The sequence below is a fragment of the Archocentrus centrarchus genome, chromosome 16, assembly GCF_007364275.1.
Source record: "Archocentrus centrarchus isolate MPI-CPG fArcCen1 chromosome 16, fArcCen1, whole genome shotgun sequence".
Taxonomy (NCBI): Eukaryota; Metazoa; Chordata; class Actinopteri; order Cichliformes; family Cichlidae; genus Archocentrus; species Archocentrus centrarchus.
In genome coordinates this window covers 7,250,276-7,267,098 of record NC_044361.1, presented here as the reverse complement: position 1 = coordinate 7,267,098, position 16,823 = coordinate 7,250,276, and the positions used below count along the sequence as shown (strand labels likewise).

General features: G+C 39.0%; 1 protein-coding gene across 1 annotated transcript; it reads right to left on the bottom strand.

The window, feature by feature from the left end:
* Window positions 1-758: 758 nt before the first annotated feature.
* Window positions 759-16,029, bottom strand: lsr (lipolysis stimulated lipoprotein receptor). The gene is made up of 10 exons (XM_030750138.1): window positions 15,695-16,029; window positions 14,007-14,336; window positions 12,444-12,563; window positions 11,013-11,159; window positions 9,660-9,845; window positions 9,408-9,461; window positions 8,674-8,790; window positions 7,197-7,494; window positions 2,293-2,752; window positions 759-1,745 (listed from the first exon to the last, which is right to left on the bottom strand). Exons 1-10 carry the CDS (start codon window positions 15,732-15,734, stop codon window positions 1,710-1,712), a joined length of 1,788 nt encoding a protein of 595 aa, XP_030605998.1. The 5' UTR covers window positions 15,735-16,029; the 3' UTR covers window positions 759-1,709.
* Between the last annotated feature and the right edge of the window lie 794 nt (window positions 16,030-16,823).

Here is a 16,823-nt window from a genome sequence, read left to right as displayed (position 1 = left end):
AATTCAGTGATGTTTACCTGTCAGAACAAGATTTTCTCATTAAGTGATGAAAGACCAAATATAGCAACAAAGATTTCAACATGACTTGTTGCCGCAAGCATGTAACCACTGTGACATCTGACACTTTGCGATCAAAGGAGGATCATCAGCACAAACCTTGGCCACTGTAAACACCCCTGAGTAATCTCACTATGTTGCTGAAAGGCTGGGAGGATGTAGGGTGTGAGGAGGAGACATCACTCATAAAGTGGGGACAAAGTGACAGAAATCAGGAAACCTGCAGAACAGGGAGATCCAGGGAAACCATTTTATAGAACCTATTCATGCCATTTGACTCAAAAACTGGGTTTGCCTTCTTACCTGGTAGTGAAATCTTTTATGGGTGACCGAGACAACGACACAGAAGAGTATTTTTCCGGCTTGAATCACAAAGAGATGACCACTGAAATTTGACCTTTTTCTTGTTCACCCTTTGGTATGCCACAGTCTGAGGATCCACCGGCAACTGAAATACCAGTTCTGAAATATGATGCAACACCTCTGAAATAAACCTAATCTTTATTAAGTCTACATTTCAAATTATGTTTAGAGTCAGAACGGTAGTGACTAAACTCTGGATTATTATTCAACACTGTGAATTGTGATGCTGGAATATAATAGTCCACCACACTGGCATAATCTTAAATCAACATCATGTTTATATCTCAGATATTTTTTTTAATGGTTTGGGTTACACTGAACCTTTGTTCCTGTTTGTATCAACATGAAATGACAAATATGATGGCAAACAAGATATTTTTTCAATATTCCTTTCTTTAAGAGAGAAACAAAAATACTTATCATAGTACTAACTTCACAATGGTATCCCCCCCCCCAAAAAAAACAAAAAAACAAAAAAAAACTTCAGAACTTCACAACATCTTATTGAACACAAATCAAGGTTCATCAAATTCTTAACATTTCTAAATCCAACAGCAATTAACAACTGCTGGATAGAGAAAATGCTGAATTAGAACACCACCACTGCTACAACATACTGCCATACTATCACACACTAACAAGACAGTGGCCTCTAGTGGTGAAACACTCAAATGTGGTCTGGCAAGAAGATCTTTATTGTAAAATTAAGATTTCATCACATCAAAAGGAAAATTTGCTTTTTCAGTGTATTGCTGGTTGGCTATATACAACATATCAAAGGTTAAAATTGCAATTCAGTGTTAAAAAGTCTCTGCAGAGTATTTTGTTCAACAGGATTCTAAAACGTGAGCATAATAAAAGAAAAAAAAGCTAGATAAATTTAAATGTACATAGTTTCATATAAAAACAATTTACCTTTCACAAATGCAAAAAGAGACACCCATAAAACTGCATCAGTACCTGCATCAGCTAAATTAAACTATATAAAACTTAAAAACTAATTCTGAACAGGTTTAACTCGAGATGTTTTATGACTTGACTTTCACATCTAAAAAGTAAAATTCTGTACACTCTAAGGCACTTGTGGCAGCCACAATATTTTGTACATGAAAAGGCACGTAACATTTCATTCGTGCACTTCTTCCCTTAGCAACAATTATGAAATACATAAAATGAACACAGCAAATTAGCAGTGTGATGAATATTTACAGTCTTTAAAACCACCTGTATGTTTTTTAGCTCAGTGCTGCATCCTTATTCTACTTGGTTGCTCTTCTCAGGTTTTGATTTCACACAACCAGGCTCTCCCGACTCACAGCTCCATTCTGCAAGACAAGAAAACTCATTTAGTCAACCAATAAACTAAAGCAGACTTCCCTGATCTATGTGTAGCCTATAGCTACACAACAGTAGCTGAATGTTTCACTCTCAAACTTTTTTCTGGCAGCTTAAGGGTTCCTTTAGACTGTTTGTATTTCCACTACAGTGAAAACCCACAAATATGAGGCACATTCTGCTGATGCATCAGCAGCTATTTTTTTCCCACACATGGCTTGATAAGAATGTAGCAACCACATTTAATCTTGGCTGTCTCCATCTCTCTTTTTTGTCAGAACTGCAAGTCTGTGTGATGGCTGGTTGCACACACACACAAAGCAGCCACAAGTTCTGAGTTTAAGAAATCAGCATCAAGCCCCAGTTAGGTGTTCTTTAAGGCCTGCCTGAGTTAGTGCACGAGGTTTAAATGAAATAAACTACAGTGAAAGTGCAAAAACCACAAAGACCTTTCATGTGATTTCTTGACAAGAAATAATATAATTTACAGCCAACGCTAAACTGATGCACTGAGCTTATTCAGTATCTGTGACTCACCTTGCGTAGGTTGCTTTTCTTTTCATCTTCACTGTAAGGTGGTGGTGGAGGTGGGTAGTCATCACGGCGACCGGGGTTTCCAGAGGGTGGGTTCAAAGGGAGGGGAGGTGGCCCACGTGGCCCCCTCCCCCGAGCTGAGCGGTCACTCTCACTGTCCAGTCGCTCTTGGCTCCGTGCCCTCTGCTGCTCACCCATCTTCTTCCTCTCCATGGCTTCTCGCAGGAAACTGTCATCGTAATCATCACGCCTGCCCCTCGCACCACCACCACCACCACCACCACACTGGCGATCCCTCTCCAGAGCCGTCAGATCATCACGACTGTAGCTGCGCCGTCCTGGGAGGCCGCTATAAGCCCCTCCCTCTCCTCGCCGATGATCAGGGGAATAGTCACGACGTCTGCGATCATCATAGTCACGATCATAGCCACTGCGGGCGCTGCTGCTCCACCCATCATCGGAGCTAAACACACACAAAGCAGCACTTTAGATATGTTGAGTTCTTTTCTGCTACCGCTATGTTGCCAGTCTCACTTTAAACTTTAATTCCACAAAATGGCTATATTTGCAAATTAAAATAATTTCAAATTGTTCCGTAAGTTTAATGACAAACTCGCATTTATAGAAAATACTGTCTGCCACAGTGCTACCCCTCAGCCTCCTGGCAGTATAATCTTTGGCTGGCACAAATCCCCAAGAAATCCCCGAGTACTAGAACACACGATTAGCAGGTCTCAGCAGATCTTAATGAGGTGCATATGAGCCTTAGTGTCTTTATTGGCCATAACAATTCAAAAGCAAATGGGTAAGAATTTAATCATTAGTTATAATTAATCTCTGGCTCTCTTCCATAGTATGACTGTTGTCCTGTCTCCAATATTGTAGGGTCTTTACCTTACAATATAAACCACCTTGAGGCAACTGTTGTTGTAATTTGCTGCTATATAAATAAAACTGAACTGACTTGAAGGAAGAACCAGGAATAAGAAATGCTAGAAAATCCTACACCACTGAGAATACTGTCACTTTCTGAGATTGGCATTTTTTTGAGAAGATTTTTAGAAGATGCATCTATGGTATCAATTTAAAAAACCTAGGTCACATTGTTGAAAGTTGAAATGTTGGCTGCCTGCTCGCCCGTCCGTCAGGGTGACAACATTACACCACCAGCCCAACAAGTTCAGCTAATCAAGGGAACACAATGTTGTTAATAATAATTTTACATGAAATAAATTATTCTATATGAAAACAAGTAACAATGTAGATACATATCTATCTGAAGCCATTTGTATATCATTTAAAAAAGTTTTTTTATTTCATTCATTCATTTATTTTACACATTTAGAGTGAAATTCAGTGAAAATCTCTGAAGCAACTGACAAAGTTAGGGACCAATAACATTTTCTCAAAAATCAGCTGCTACTTAAATACATGCCTTTTGTCTTCCAAAACGGTGTTTTACAAAAAATATGCATATATGAAGAAATATTACATTTTAGCCAGTAATAAATGAGAAAGCCATTTCACAGTAACTACAAATAAACTGACTGAGGGCTGCAACAAGTAACTTGAATAATTTGGTTATTTTATTTATAAAAAAAAAAAAAAATAAAATAAAATAAAAATCGATGCTTCGTTTAAACTCTGCAGCGCTCAGGTGTCTCCCCGTAAGTGGAGCGTTTCACCCACATTAGCAGCATTAAAGATCTCGGCACTTCCTTCATTTGGAAAAACGACCGTTTAACACCAAGTGGCTCACTGCTGACATGTTTTTCCATGCCTCCACTCCTCTCTACACCCGTGTGTGTGTGTGTGTGTGTGTGTGTGTGTGTGTGTGTGTGTGTGTGTGTGTGTGTGTGTGTGTGTGTGTGTGTGTGTGTGTGTTGTGTTCGCTGGGCTGAACAGATCGCTATCACCACAGTTTGCTTGTGGGAGCTGCCACTAGAAACCATTCATTAGTGTCCAAAGCAGCAGCGCTTTTTCCTGTAACCACCATTAAAACCTTTACTGCAAAACTGCTCATTACTTGAGGAATAATCAAAAGAATACACGATTACTAAAATAATCGTAGTGCTGAGGTCACCAACTTTGTGCAGAGTCAATCACTACAGACCTCCAAACTTCACGTGGCCTTGAGATTAGCTCAAGAACAGTGCGTAGAGAGCATCATGGTCTGGATTTCCATGGCCGAACAGCTGCATTAAAGCCTTACATGCAGTGGTGTAAAGCGTATGTCACTGGACTCTAGAGAGGTGGAGACATGTTCTCTGGAGTGACAAATCACTCTTCTCCATCTGGCAATCTGATGGATGAGTCGGGGTTTGGTGGTTGTCAGGAGAATGGTACTTGTGTGACTGCACTGCACCAAATGTAAAGTTTGGTGGAGGGGGGATTATGGTGTGGGGGTGTTTTTCAGGAGTTGGGTTCGGCATCTTCAGCATACCAAGACATTTTAGACAATTTCCCACTCCCAACTTTGTGGGAACAGTTTGCGGGTGGCTCCTTCCTGTTCCAACATGACTGCACACCAGTACACAAAGCAGGTCCTTAAAGACATGGATGAGTGAGTTTGGTGTGGAAGAACTTGACTGCCCCGCACAGAGTCCTGACATCAACCCAACAGGACACCTTTGGGATGAATTAGAGCGGAAACTGTGAGCCAGGCCTTCTCATCCAACATCAGTGTCTGACCTCACAAACACTTCTGTAAGTATGGCCAAATATTCCCATAAACACACTCCTAAACCTTGTGGAAAGCCTTCCCAGAAAAGATGAAGCTGTTACAGCTGCAAAGGGTGGGCCAACATGTCATGGATTAAGAATGGTATGTCACTGAAGTTCATCCCACGTGATGAACTTCAGTGACATCCCATAATGTATTTACCTAAAGCTCACGTGAAAGCACGTGAGCTTTAGGTAAATACATTATATTTTGCAATATAGTGTCTTTACTAAATTAAAAACACATGGATACCTTATTCACTAATTATATATTACAACATAACAACTGGAGATAATTTATTGTTCTTTTTCTTGCCCAATAAAGCACTCTAACCACTGTGCTTTCTTTTCCACTTTTAATAATAGGTGAAAATGAAGGGGGGAAAAAGCATAAAGGGACACAATAAAGCAACAGATGTTGAGCTCGTGCAGTGATCTCTGACATCACTGTGGAACTTGACTAAATGACTTGCTTGTCACATCTTCAGACATCAAGTGGATGACATAAGGCAAATGTGTGTTATGCTAATAAGGATATAAATTCTTCTTCTGAACTTGTGTGGAAAGTACATGCATCACCGAAGATGGAAACCACAAAAGTAGGTCAAATATCTCTATTGCACCTTATGATCAGGCTGCATTAGTCTACAATTCCCTTCAACTCTGAACAAACACATCTGGAAATTACCTCTGACGCCTGACTGGACTAGTCAAGTCAGGGGAGATCAGAACAGAAAACAAGAAATAAAGTTGTCACTATTACCCCTTTCAACTTTTGAAAGAGCTTTTTTTTGTGTCATCTAAAAAAGAAAAAAATATTCCCATCTTGAGATCAAGACTTCACTAGGATGACATGATTGGTTGTTTGAAAGAAAATGATACAAGGCCTAGCTAAGACTTCTGTGTCAAGGTATTTGATATGCCTTGCAATGTAAATGTACTCTGCCACATTTCAAATTTGGTAAAATGATAATCCGATGCTGAAAGGTTGTGGTTGAACCAATACTTATAATAACTTTGTGTGGGTGATGGCACTCGACATTTCAGTTAACGCAAACAATATGAACATATTGGTGCTTTGAAACAGGAAATAAATGAGTGTGATGAGAGTAGGATGTATACAGGCTTCTAAATTAACACCCGCCAACCCGCCAAATGCGGGTAAAAAATCATTTTGGCGGGTGTTAATAAAAACTTACTAGCCAATTTTGCCAGTGATGCAAGAAGCATTACATGCATGATACATAAGGCTCCGTTCTGGTCATTTATCCCCTGGCAGTACTTCCTACATTTCCCATGAACACTATATGCCTTAACGCTACGTCATGACATTATACGCCCATTGGCTGTGCGCAGTTTGTAGTGAAAAACGAGAAACCATGGAAATGAACGCTAACACCACTGAACAGACGTCAGAGAGCAACTCAAGGTAGAAGCGAAGTAAACGGGGCCAGAACTAAACAGAGAGCACACTGAAAGAGGAGGGATTTAACCTTAGCTTAGTAAAAACTTTTAGCCTAAATGCGGCAGTGGTTGGGACTTGGACAGACTGGGGCAGCTGGGGGGGAGAAGAGGAGCAAGAAGAGGAACGAGGCAGGTGATGATGAGGACAGAGAAAAGAAAAAAGAAAATTTAATGCCAAATGGCTGATGGGCCGTGAATGGCTAGTGTGCGCTCACGCAGGCCTAACTTTGTGCGCAAACGTGCAGCAAAAAATGAGAGTAGCTCAGATTCTGATGCCGCTTCTGAAGAAGAAGAGCTCTGAAGACGTGGTTCAAATAATATATATACATAGAAAGATAGATAGATAGATTGATCCCAAACCTGTTTGCACTTTCTGTTCATATTTTATGGTATGTGTTGTGTTTTTCATGCTAACAATGTTAATAAAATTATCAAATGCATTCAGTGGCACTCATTTCTCTTATTTTTACCGCATAAAATTTGGCTAGTGGAAATTCTGATTGGCCGGTAAGCCACATTGGCTGGTGATCAAAAAAGTTAATTTGGAACCCTGGATGTATACGGCTCTTCTTTATACCCAAATGCATAATTTTCACGTTACTGTGAAACTTTAATGAGCTACCTGCTGCAAAATATCCAGATTATGCTTAAAAAAAAAAAAAAACCTAAATGATGTGATGATGGTGAAAAGAAGGTTACTCGAGAAACGGACTGACACTCACCCTCTTTGGCCTCTGGGATCATCTGGGCGCCGGTGTGGTGGGTAGTCGTCTCGTTGGCGTCGCCGTCCAATATCATCAAGGTTGTCCATTGAACGGGCACGTACGCGGTCCCCCATGTTACCTACCCTGTGCTGCGGGTAGTCATCACGGTAGCGGCCTTGCTGGGAAACGCTGCTGATGGTGCTCATTGCTTCATCCTGGTCATAGACTGTGGCCAGAGGCGGCAGCTGGGAACGACCTCCACGACCTCGAGAATCCCGACTCTCATGCAGGGAACTGACTTCAGTCATATTGTCCACTGAGAGAGGAAAAACAGAAAAAAAAAAACGCAGGTCAGAGGAAATAAAAATAGGGTTTAGTAGAGGGATAAGAAAAGTAACAACATGGAAGTTCTGCAGACATCAAGGAGCCCATAATCAGTGACAACTGATGTAATTTATCTAATTTTATTCGCTATTATTAAATATATTCCCTTTTCATGAACATATTGGGGATGAATGTGCACTTAAAAATTTGTTCCTGCAACAGATTTTTTTCCCTCAGTGTGGTAACATTTACAAAATCCTTAACAGCTACAAAACCACAAGTGTGGAATGTGGTAATGAGAAATGAAGAGTGAAACACACAACATTATGTATCGGTTTTCCCCATCACAGTCAGTTGCAGAGAAAGACAATCAAGATGCCAGTTTTAGGAAAGTCAAAATCTTTGTTTAGAAAAAAAATAAATAAATAATTTTATAGTTCCCATATTCACACTCCTTTACTTTTTAACACAACAAAAGAAATTTATATGACCTTCAGTGCACAAAAAAACACCGTTAAATCTCTTGATTCATTATTCAGTGGAAGCTGTGTCAGTTTACAGCACACTATATTAATTTTAAAAAGTACACAGAATATTTACCATTTTGCTCAAGTGTATCAGGCTTGTGTCAGACAGCAGATCTTGGAAATAATTTGGTATTTACATTAATCTGACTTTCATAGGATGATAATTACCTGGTTTCATTTATCATAATCAATTCTATTATTAAACAATATTGTGAGGACCAAAACCAATTTTAAGCATTTTATCTGTGGTTATATTTATTTTAATTTGATTAATATTTGATGCTTTCTGTATTAATTTGCCCATTGCGCTGCATACAGTTATTAAGGTATTCAGGAAAACTGATTTCAGACATTATCACCAAACTGTGACTGTCAAATTTACCTTTGTTTTTTTTAAAAATGCTGACACAGCAATGTTATTAACAAGATTGCTTAACAGTGAATGTCCTGAATTTGAATCTGATAGATATGAATCAATATATGCACATTTTAAAGTTCATAACAACTTAGAGGAAATGCAAAGCAGACACAAGTTAAATATAATTTACCACCCATTACCATAAGTTAATTTTTTTCTACACACATTAGTCTACCACACAGCTGTTGTGTAGTGGTTATCTGAATAACAGGAAGTGATCACTCACAGCGCTGATAGTTGGCAGGTCTGGATGGGTCCAAATTGGCCAGCTCCCTCTCCATATAGTAAATGGCACGTGTTGCATTCCCATCGGGGTCCACCTGGATTCTATAACCACTGCGAGCTGAAGTGAAGAGAGTAAGTGCAAATATAGTGAATAATTTCAGCTTCTTCCAAGATTTATGTATTCTTATCCAAACCATGCCTTCTCTTATTAGTCGTGTGAAGTTGAACGTCCCTTTACTGCACAAACTTCCAGTACATTGCTTTTTTTTAAGCTCCAGCATGTTGATTACACTCATAATCAAAAATGAAAACTCACTGATTTACACCTCATTATAAACAATAAGCAAAGTAAACAAATATTTTACTAAAAAAGTGAAAATAGTTTGCTTTGATTTTGGAAATCAGCATGAAGAAATACCAGTGTCAGCACTGTGGTATTAGAGGAACAAAAACAACTATAAAGTCTTTATAATGCTGATGTAGATCAGTGTGCAAATATTATTATCCAGTTTGGAGTGAAACAACTCCATTAAACTTTTTATGAGAAATTAGATGTCAAGTGAGAAAATTCCTTTGATCTGACAGATAATACTAAGAGCAAGAATACCCCACCCACATAAACAGAAAAAATGTAGTACTACATCACAGTGCACTGTACACCTATCCTATTAGAGTTTGTGTGTGTGGGTGGGTTAATTCCCCCCAGAGATATCGCCCCCCACGCCCTGTACTCACTGTTGTCCCCTCGGTCTTGGTCATGCAGCAAAGGTACCTGGGAGCCCTGTCCCACTGCACAGAGAACAACAAAGCAAATTTCAACAAACACCCCACGACTCTGAACAAAGTAAAAATCTCTGTTATTATGAAACTCATATTCAACAGTTAACTGACTTTGCTGCTGATGTTTCCTGAAGTACAACACGCTATGAGAACTGCTACAGAAATTAGTCACTGTTAGCATTCAGGTTTGACGTTGGCATTTCTTACCTGAGCTGGCGTCATATTCACGACCGTAACCACTTGGAGGTGGATGGGCTCCAACCCCATTAGGTACGGGAAGTAGAGGCATACCAGGCTGACCGTAGGGTGGCTGAGCATACATACTTGGAGCATAGACGGTGGTAGCATACTGATTCGCCATACCTTTCTTTACTGCTTTTCCTGCCTCATACACTGCAAAATAATGGAATAATGGTGCTTGTAAAGATGACTGTGAACGATGGTGTACATGTATTCACATCAACTGCTGAAAACAATAAAATTCTTGCATAAACTTAAAATTTGAAGTGTAAACCTAAAAGGAATAGTTTAAAATTTGTGATTTTGTGCCAACAGTTGTGCCAAACACAAAGATTAAATTCTGTCTGTCCATTAAATAAAGCGCACACGCGCACACACACACACACACACACACACACACACACACACACACACACACACACACACACACACACACACACACACCCAGCATGCCAGTGTGTCTTTACTTTCCCTGCACAATTTTCCTTACACAAAGTTGTCTAATGATGTACAGGTTTTCCGTCTTAGTGTGTCCTATCATAAAAAGGAAGTAACATACAGTGATTATATTTGAATAACTGTGTAATTAATGTGTTTGGGGGTTTCCTTACTGTCACCACGGAAATAATACTTTCTAAAACTTTGGGTTTTAGCAAGATTCTCACAAAAAAAAAAATATATAATTAGATCCAAAAAAGGGGATTAGAAAAACAGATCATAATGTGTTAAGTAACTTGTGATGTTTTCTGTTAACCTTTTTAGGAAATACCCCCAACTTCCCATCGAGTCAGGGTACTCAGTGCTATAAAAAACATGCTCAGTGGAGGGGAAAATTGTCTGTCCTACAACATGCAAATGAGGGTTGAAATGCTAACGTATTGTCTAGAGCTGGTTAAAACCCTTAGATACTTCATATTATCGGATTATTTTAGTACCCTATGTCCAGTTAGCTGCTACAGTAGAAAGCTCCTCCTTGTTCAGGGCTTGTCTCCATGGCAAGCCAAGCTAAAGTTAATTAACTGATGGCTGACAGCAAAGTAAAACTTTAAGAGTCATCTTTTGTCTAGCCTTAAGTTTCATTTTTTTTTTTAAACATAATTTTTATTTTACAACAAAAGACAAAGTAGTGCAAGCTTACAGACAAGAACTCTCCCTACAGTACAGTACACTGTACAGTTAAAATTATGATTTCAAAATGTACTAAATGAACAGACACATTTCAGTCTAAAATGGCAATAACAAAGTAATGCCTGGTCACTGATTAAATGTGGCTAAAGAAAACCTTGCGCAATTTTATTGGCCTTTCTATTTGATACTCACATGCTCGTGGACAGCAACAGCGTTCTGGGCAGCAGGGGCATCTGACATAACAGCAGCAGGTGTGTGGACAACACTGGCACCAGCAGATCCCGATCAAAAGGAGCAGCAAAAAGAAGCCGAAGACCACCAAAACAACCAAGAGCCAGTCTGCAAAAATCAACAGGTGGTGCATTGGATGCATTTATTTTAAAGATTTACATACCTACACATGAAGTTCGTGTGAGCCCTGAGCTGTAGATACAGCAGTCCATACATGGGTATTTGCTTTTTGTATTAAATCCCTGAAGAAAAAGACTCATATTCTGTATATGCAAATGCATCTTTGGATAACAGTCCAAAAGAAAGCAGGTCATGTGCATGTATTTATGTGACAGCTCCACAGGATAAGCCTCACATGCTGTTTTTGCCATTCACATAAACAAACCTTTGCTATGATGGTGACTTTTTAAAGGTTTAAACCAGTAAAGCTGGTTTACAAGTCTGTTCACGCAGCTCATGGGAGGGAAAAAAAAAAAAAGAACAGGGGAGAGAGGGAGACTCTGCATGTGCAACTTAATCAACTAAAATGAAGCTGTGTTAGCAGTACAAAAACCATTATGTGGCTGTGTATACAGAAAAGGCAGTGAGTGCTGAGTGTCCTTTGTTACGAGGCTGGCTGCACTCACACTGAAAGTCAGATATGGAGACATGTGAACAGAGTAAAGAAAGGAACAAAGGCAGATAACATAATGGAATATTAAGAATGCAAACAAAGAGAAAGTAAGCAGAGCAGTACATAAATTTACATGTCCATCCACAACATGACGTAGTTAAAATATAGTGGCTTTTTCTCAAAATGAGTCACAGTTGCTGCCGATATGCAAGGGTAATCTTGAAAGGAATCTACCTTGTGTCTTTTTATTCTGTTTTCTAACAAAATGAGTCAGGAGTGGTTAACTCCTGCGAGATAATTGTCCTCTGGCAATGAATTCTTAGTCATCAATCCAACGACACAGCTACTCTCATGTCCTTTAAGGCTAAACCAGATACCCACTCATACGCCTCTACTGTGGAACTGAAACAAACATGATTGAGCTATATCAAGAGGCTTGTACTACCTTCCATAACCAGTAAGTCAATGCCAGGCAGGAGGTCAGTAGTATTTGACTTTCTATCTGTGAAAGAAAGATAAAGCCACAGTTACTTTTACGTGGTCTACTTTTGCTGCCTGCAACTTGTGACTCTTAAGAACTCAGCTTGTAACAAATGTCCTCCTGACCTTTCAGCCACTGGAGAAATCTGCCAGGCCAATTATTTTTTTGTGCATCTGTTCTCAAATATTTCAGTGTGCAAGCACATTTTTTGTGGATGGGGAAAGAAAGAAAACGAAAGCAGACAGATAAAAGGAAGAAGAAAACTGCCTGCATGACGCATCCCTGTGCCTCCACTTACCGAGCACCAGTAGCTCTGTGTAGTCTTCACCGTTTCCCGAAAGATCTTGGGAAGACACGACAGAACAGACGTAGACGCCACTGTCTCCCCACGCAGTCTGCGCGAAGTTTAGGTCTGCATCTATAAGTAATAATTTAACAGTTTTTAATCATTATTACAAGAACGTAAAAGTGGGATCATATTATGACAACTCTAATCAAATTATATTTTTACTCACTATGAGTTTGTGTATACTTCTACACTGGATCTCAATGACATATAACTTTATTTTCCTCATAGTATTAAGAGACTAACTTTTTTTTTAACCACACAGTGTTATTGAATAAAGGTGATTTTTTTTATGTAGTAGGCTTTTGTTAATTGATAAAGCTGAATGTTTTACACATTGTCATTTATAAAGTAGTTTCAGGTCCTAAAAGTAAAATTAGAATGTGATCAAAATGATTCCATTACAGTTTTAATGTTCCAGGTTTTGTAACCTGTATTTAACCAGGCACAAATGTATCTCTGCTGAAGGACTGTATTAGGCCAAGATAGACAGCACTGTGTGAGACTGCAGTCCTAAGTGCTTAACTACCATGCTACCACTTAATACAAATACACTTAATACAAAGCACTTTAAAAAAAAGAAGGAAAAAAAAGTCCCAAAGTGATGATATTTTTTTTTTACATTTTAAAGTGATAAGCCCTGTGAAAGAAACACCACAAAAATGGCAAATGTGCAGATTAAAAAAAAAAAAAACAACTATATTTACGTATTTTTAATGTATAGCTAATTGTCTTTTTTATTTCCCCTTTCCCTTCAGCCCCAACTGGTCGTTGCAGATGGTTGCCCCTCCCTGAGCCTGGTTCTGCTTGGGGTTTTTCCTGTTAAAAGGGAATTTTTCCTTCCCACCATTGCCAAGTGCTTGCTCACAGGGGACTGTCTGATTGTTGGGGTTTTCTTCCAAATACTGTAGGGTCTTTACTTTGTAGTATACAGCATCTTGAGGTCCCTTATAGTGATTTGGTGCTGTATAAATAAACCTGAACTGAACTGCATTCAGTTGTGTAATCACCTTACTGATTTGTAGGAACTTTATTCTTAATTTCTGGAACATTTAGACTTATTTTCCTCTTTGCATTAATCTTAATTTCTTTGTTCATGCAAATTCAGGATGAAACGCACAACTAAGCACAACCTATAATAGAAACAAGTTATATTTAGCTCTGATGTAATGTGGAACAAGTACAGAGGAGGGTACTTAACTTCCCCAAGGGGCTACATGAGAAATTGGGACTGTTGTGGAGGGCCCCACCAATAAGCTGAACTAATTTCTGTTCAATATTAATTTTATCTTTTCATAAACTCATTGGTGTAGTCCTCCATAACAGTCCCAGCTTCTCCTGTGGCCCCTTGGTAAAATGATTACCTCCCCCTTAAGTGTTTATGCATGTTACTAAATACAATAGAAGATGCTATTACTGACAGACTAAAATATCGTGCCACATCTGTTACATATCTGAATAGGATTTTAATGTGTGTGTGTGTTTTTTTTTTTTTTTTTTTTTTAGTCAACTCACTGTTTATTATGCTGACTTTGCGCCCCTGGTATTCCTTGCCAAGAGTAACAGCACCGCTTTGCATGGAGGCGACAATACGCACTGTCCTCTGGGAGTCTGAACACTCAATGTTGGGGTTATAGTTGGGGTTGTTTTGGGCCAGGATGTTCTCTGCACTGCTGGGATTGAGCGCAGCCTGAACTGGGTCCCGACAGTAGGACTTATACTTCCATGTGACAACAGGGGGCTGACTAGCTGTTGTCTGAAACTGACAAGTGAGGGTGACGGGCTGGAAGAGGATGACGATGTACCTCTTGGTAGGACATTGAACTGATACAGCCATGGCGGACTCTAGAAAGAAAATAGAAGAAATAAGTTAAGAATTACACAGATTACTCCATTATTATTGTGATCATTATCATTACGTTCCTCACATTTAGAAATATTTGCAAAGCATTTCTTATTCCTCCAGTATTCCCTTAGGGTGTGGTACACACCAAACACTATTTCTTCACTTCTAGTATCACTGAGAGTGGATGTAATGAGTCACCTCATCTGTAATGAGTCTGGCTGCATGAGGCCCAGCCATTGCAGCTATTCACATTATGATGGCTGTGTTCTGAGAACAGATGCCTATAATAAAAGGAAGTTTAGGGTACATAAATTGAGGTTTTGGACTCTTTTTTCTTTACAGTTAGGTAAAAAACAAATACCTTTTTTTTTTTTTTAATCCAAACATATGAGACTGGAGATGCTAACTAGTTAGCAGTAGTGAAGTTATAATTTAACACATTCTTACTATGTCCAGCCCTCAGAAGGCCTCAAATGTAGCCCTAAACAATTCTTAAATCACCACATATTATTTTGGACTCTTATAACCATGCAACTAGATAACACATGTAGTTGCATGTAGATGCATGTTCTGCTTGCATACACTGAAGTAACCATTCTTTCCTGCCATACCAAAACTGAAATACTGTCAGATAACAAAAAGAGATTGTTAAGGACCACAACCAGAAGAAACTAGCGCTATACTGGCTGCATATTCCAACTCTTCTGCATCTCTACTGCACTAAACTGTGACAGTTATCATTGTTCTGTAGTTTGTGGTGGCCACAGCATACAGTATCTGAAAAACCTTTTAACTTTTAATCCCTTTGGTGTGTATCTGTTTCAGCTTCATCTCAGTTAGTTTCAGTTCCCCAACAGTTAAATAAGTAAAGAAAGAAAGGAGAAAAAAAAAAAGGAAATCAATGCCGCTTCCAGGGGGCACATTTCCTGCCAGCATTTTCTCAACTCAACGTTTGCTTCAAAGTTTGTTTTGTGGAAAATGTCGAATAACGTTGGGAGAAAAAAACATCATAATTGAGCCGTGCATGATAATCATTTTTGTTTTATTGATACCAAACTTTTTATTTTATTTTGTGTGTAGGCATTATATCAACTATCAAGAATAAAGATCCACTTTAATTCTCTGTCCTAACAGACTGTGCCTCAAAATTCTTGTTTTAAATTTAAAAACTGAATTTTGCCCTTACAAACACACGGACACGGTAACAGACCTCAAACTACACGAAAAAAAAAAATGAAAAACAAAAAACGCCCCCCAAAAAGCGGCAACTTTAGAAAAGCTCGAGTATTTACAGAAGCAGTTTGTGTATCAAAGTTTTCCCGTCCCCACCCTGTTTGACAAAAACAGGCCAACTTACCTGTCGCCATTAGCGCGACGACGATTAACCTCCAAAACATTTTTAATCCTCTTTCCTCGCGGTCCCAGTGGACTTTAGTATTATTAATTCGTTAATTACACAAACAAAAACTTGATCAGATGCGTGTAATTTCCCTCAGGCAGATAGTATCGCCTCCATTTTGTGTCTTTGTATGTTTTAGGCTTGAGAGGACCTGAACGCCCTACAGCCAACAGGTGAGCGCTCAGAGACAGGTTGCGAAAGACAGGGGTGTGTGTAAGTTGTTACTTCACAGGTGTTGTGTTGTTGTTTCTTCAAGTCGATTTCTTCCAGGATTAGCTTGACTAAAAAGTGCTGGTGGTGACAGAAGGCCACGTTTGAATTTCTGAAAAACAGTTTTAAAATGTCTTTGTCCATGTTGTGCTCGCGAAAGTGGCATTTAAACCAGGAAGTAGATTAGTTGTTCACCTACCTGCCAGTTGGTACAGTCTAGAAACTGATAAGCAATATCAAAGCACCATTTGTTAATTTTCAACCCGGTGGTGGGAAAGTATGATCACTTCCTGTCGAGGGGACATACTCACAGAATAATCACAGTGGTGTGAAGAGAAAAAAAGTGTAGTCACTCCACTACCGTTGTACAGTACTTTATTACTTGACAATAACCTATAAAATGTTAGAAGTGACTAGCTGAAAGCAACTTCACTTTGAAGGCTAATTCTTTGCAGCCACATTACTCTTATCTTGACCTCACTGTTCCTGTTTTTCACACTTCACTTTCAGGCTGAAGGTTTTGCTCTCAAATAATAGCTTCCATTAGTATAATAAGTGTAAAACCTTATCAAGTTTATCTCCAGTGGGACCACAGGAGAAGGATTTCAACATTTGGTTTACTGCAAGCCAAGACAGCTGGGGAATTTCCTATGATCTAATCAGAGGTTCTCTTCCCACCCATTGCCCATTGTCCACTTGATTAGAAACATATGTGAAATATAATGCATTCCATTGTTTTCCTGCTTTTACAAAGCTTCTCCATTTACTCAGTAGTTTGTTAAACAAAATAAAATACAGGATTTTAACTTGCTGGTGTTGCTTTTTTTTTTTTAGCGCAAAAACCAGTTTACTTATATGCCCTTCATCTTAGTAACTG

What these genes read in the sequence shown, in the direction of transcription:
- lsr (XM_030750138.1), bottom strand. Translation starts at nt 15,734, where the DNA reads ATGTTTTGGAGGTTAATCGTCGTCGCGCTAATGGCGACAG. An exon ending in TGAATATGACGCCAGCTCAG is followed by an intron (nt 9,462 to 9,659) that starts GTAAGAAATGCC and finishes TTCTCTGTGCAG; the next exon opens with TGGGACAGGGCTCCCAGGTA. An exon ending in CCAAGACCGAGGGGACAACA is followed by an intron (nt 8,791 to 9,407) that starts GTGAGTACAGGG and finishes TCTTCACTTCAG; the next exon opens with CTCGCAGTGGTTATAGAATC.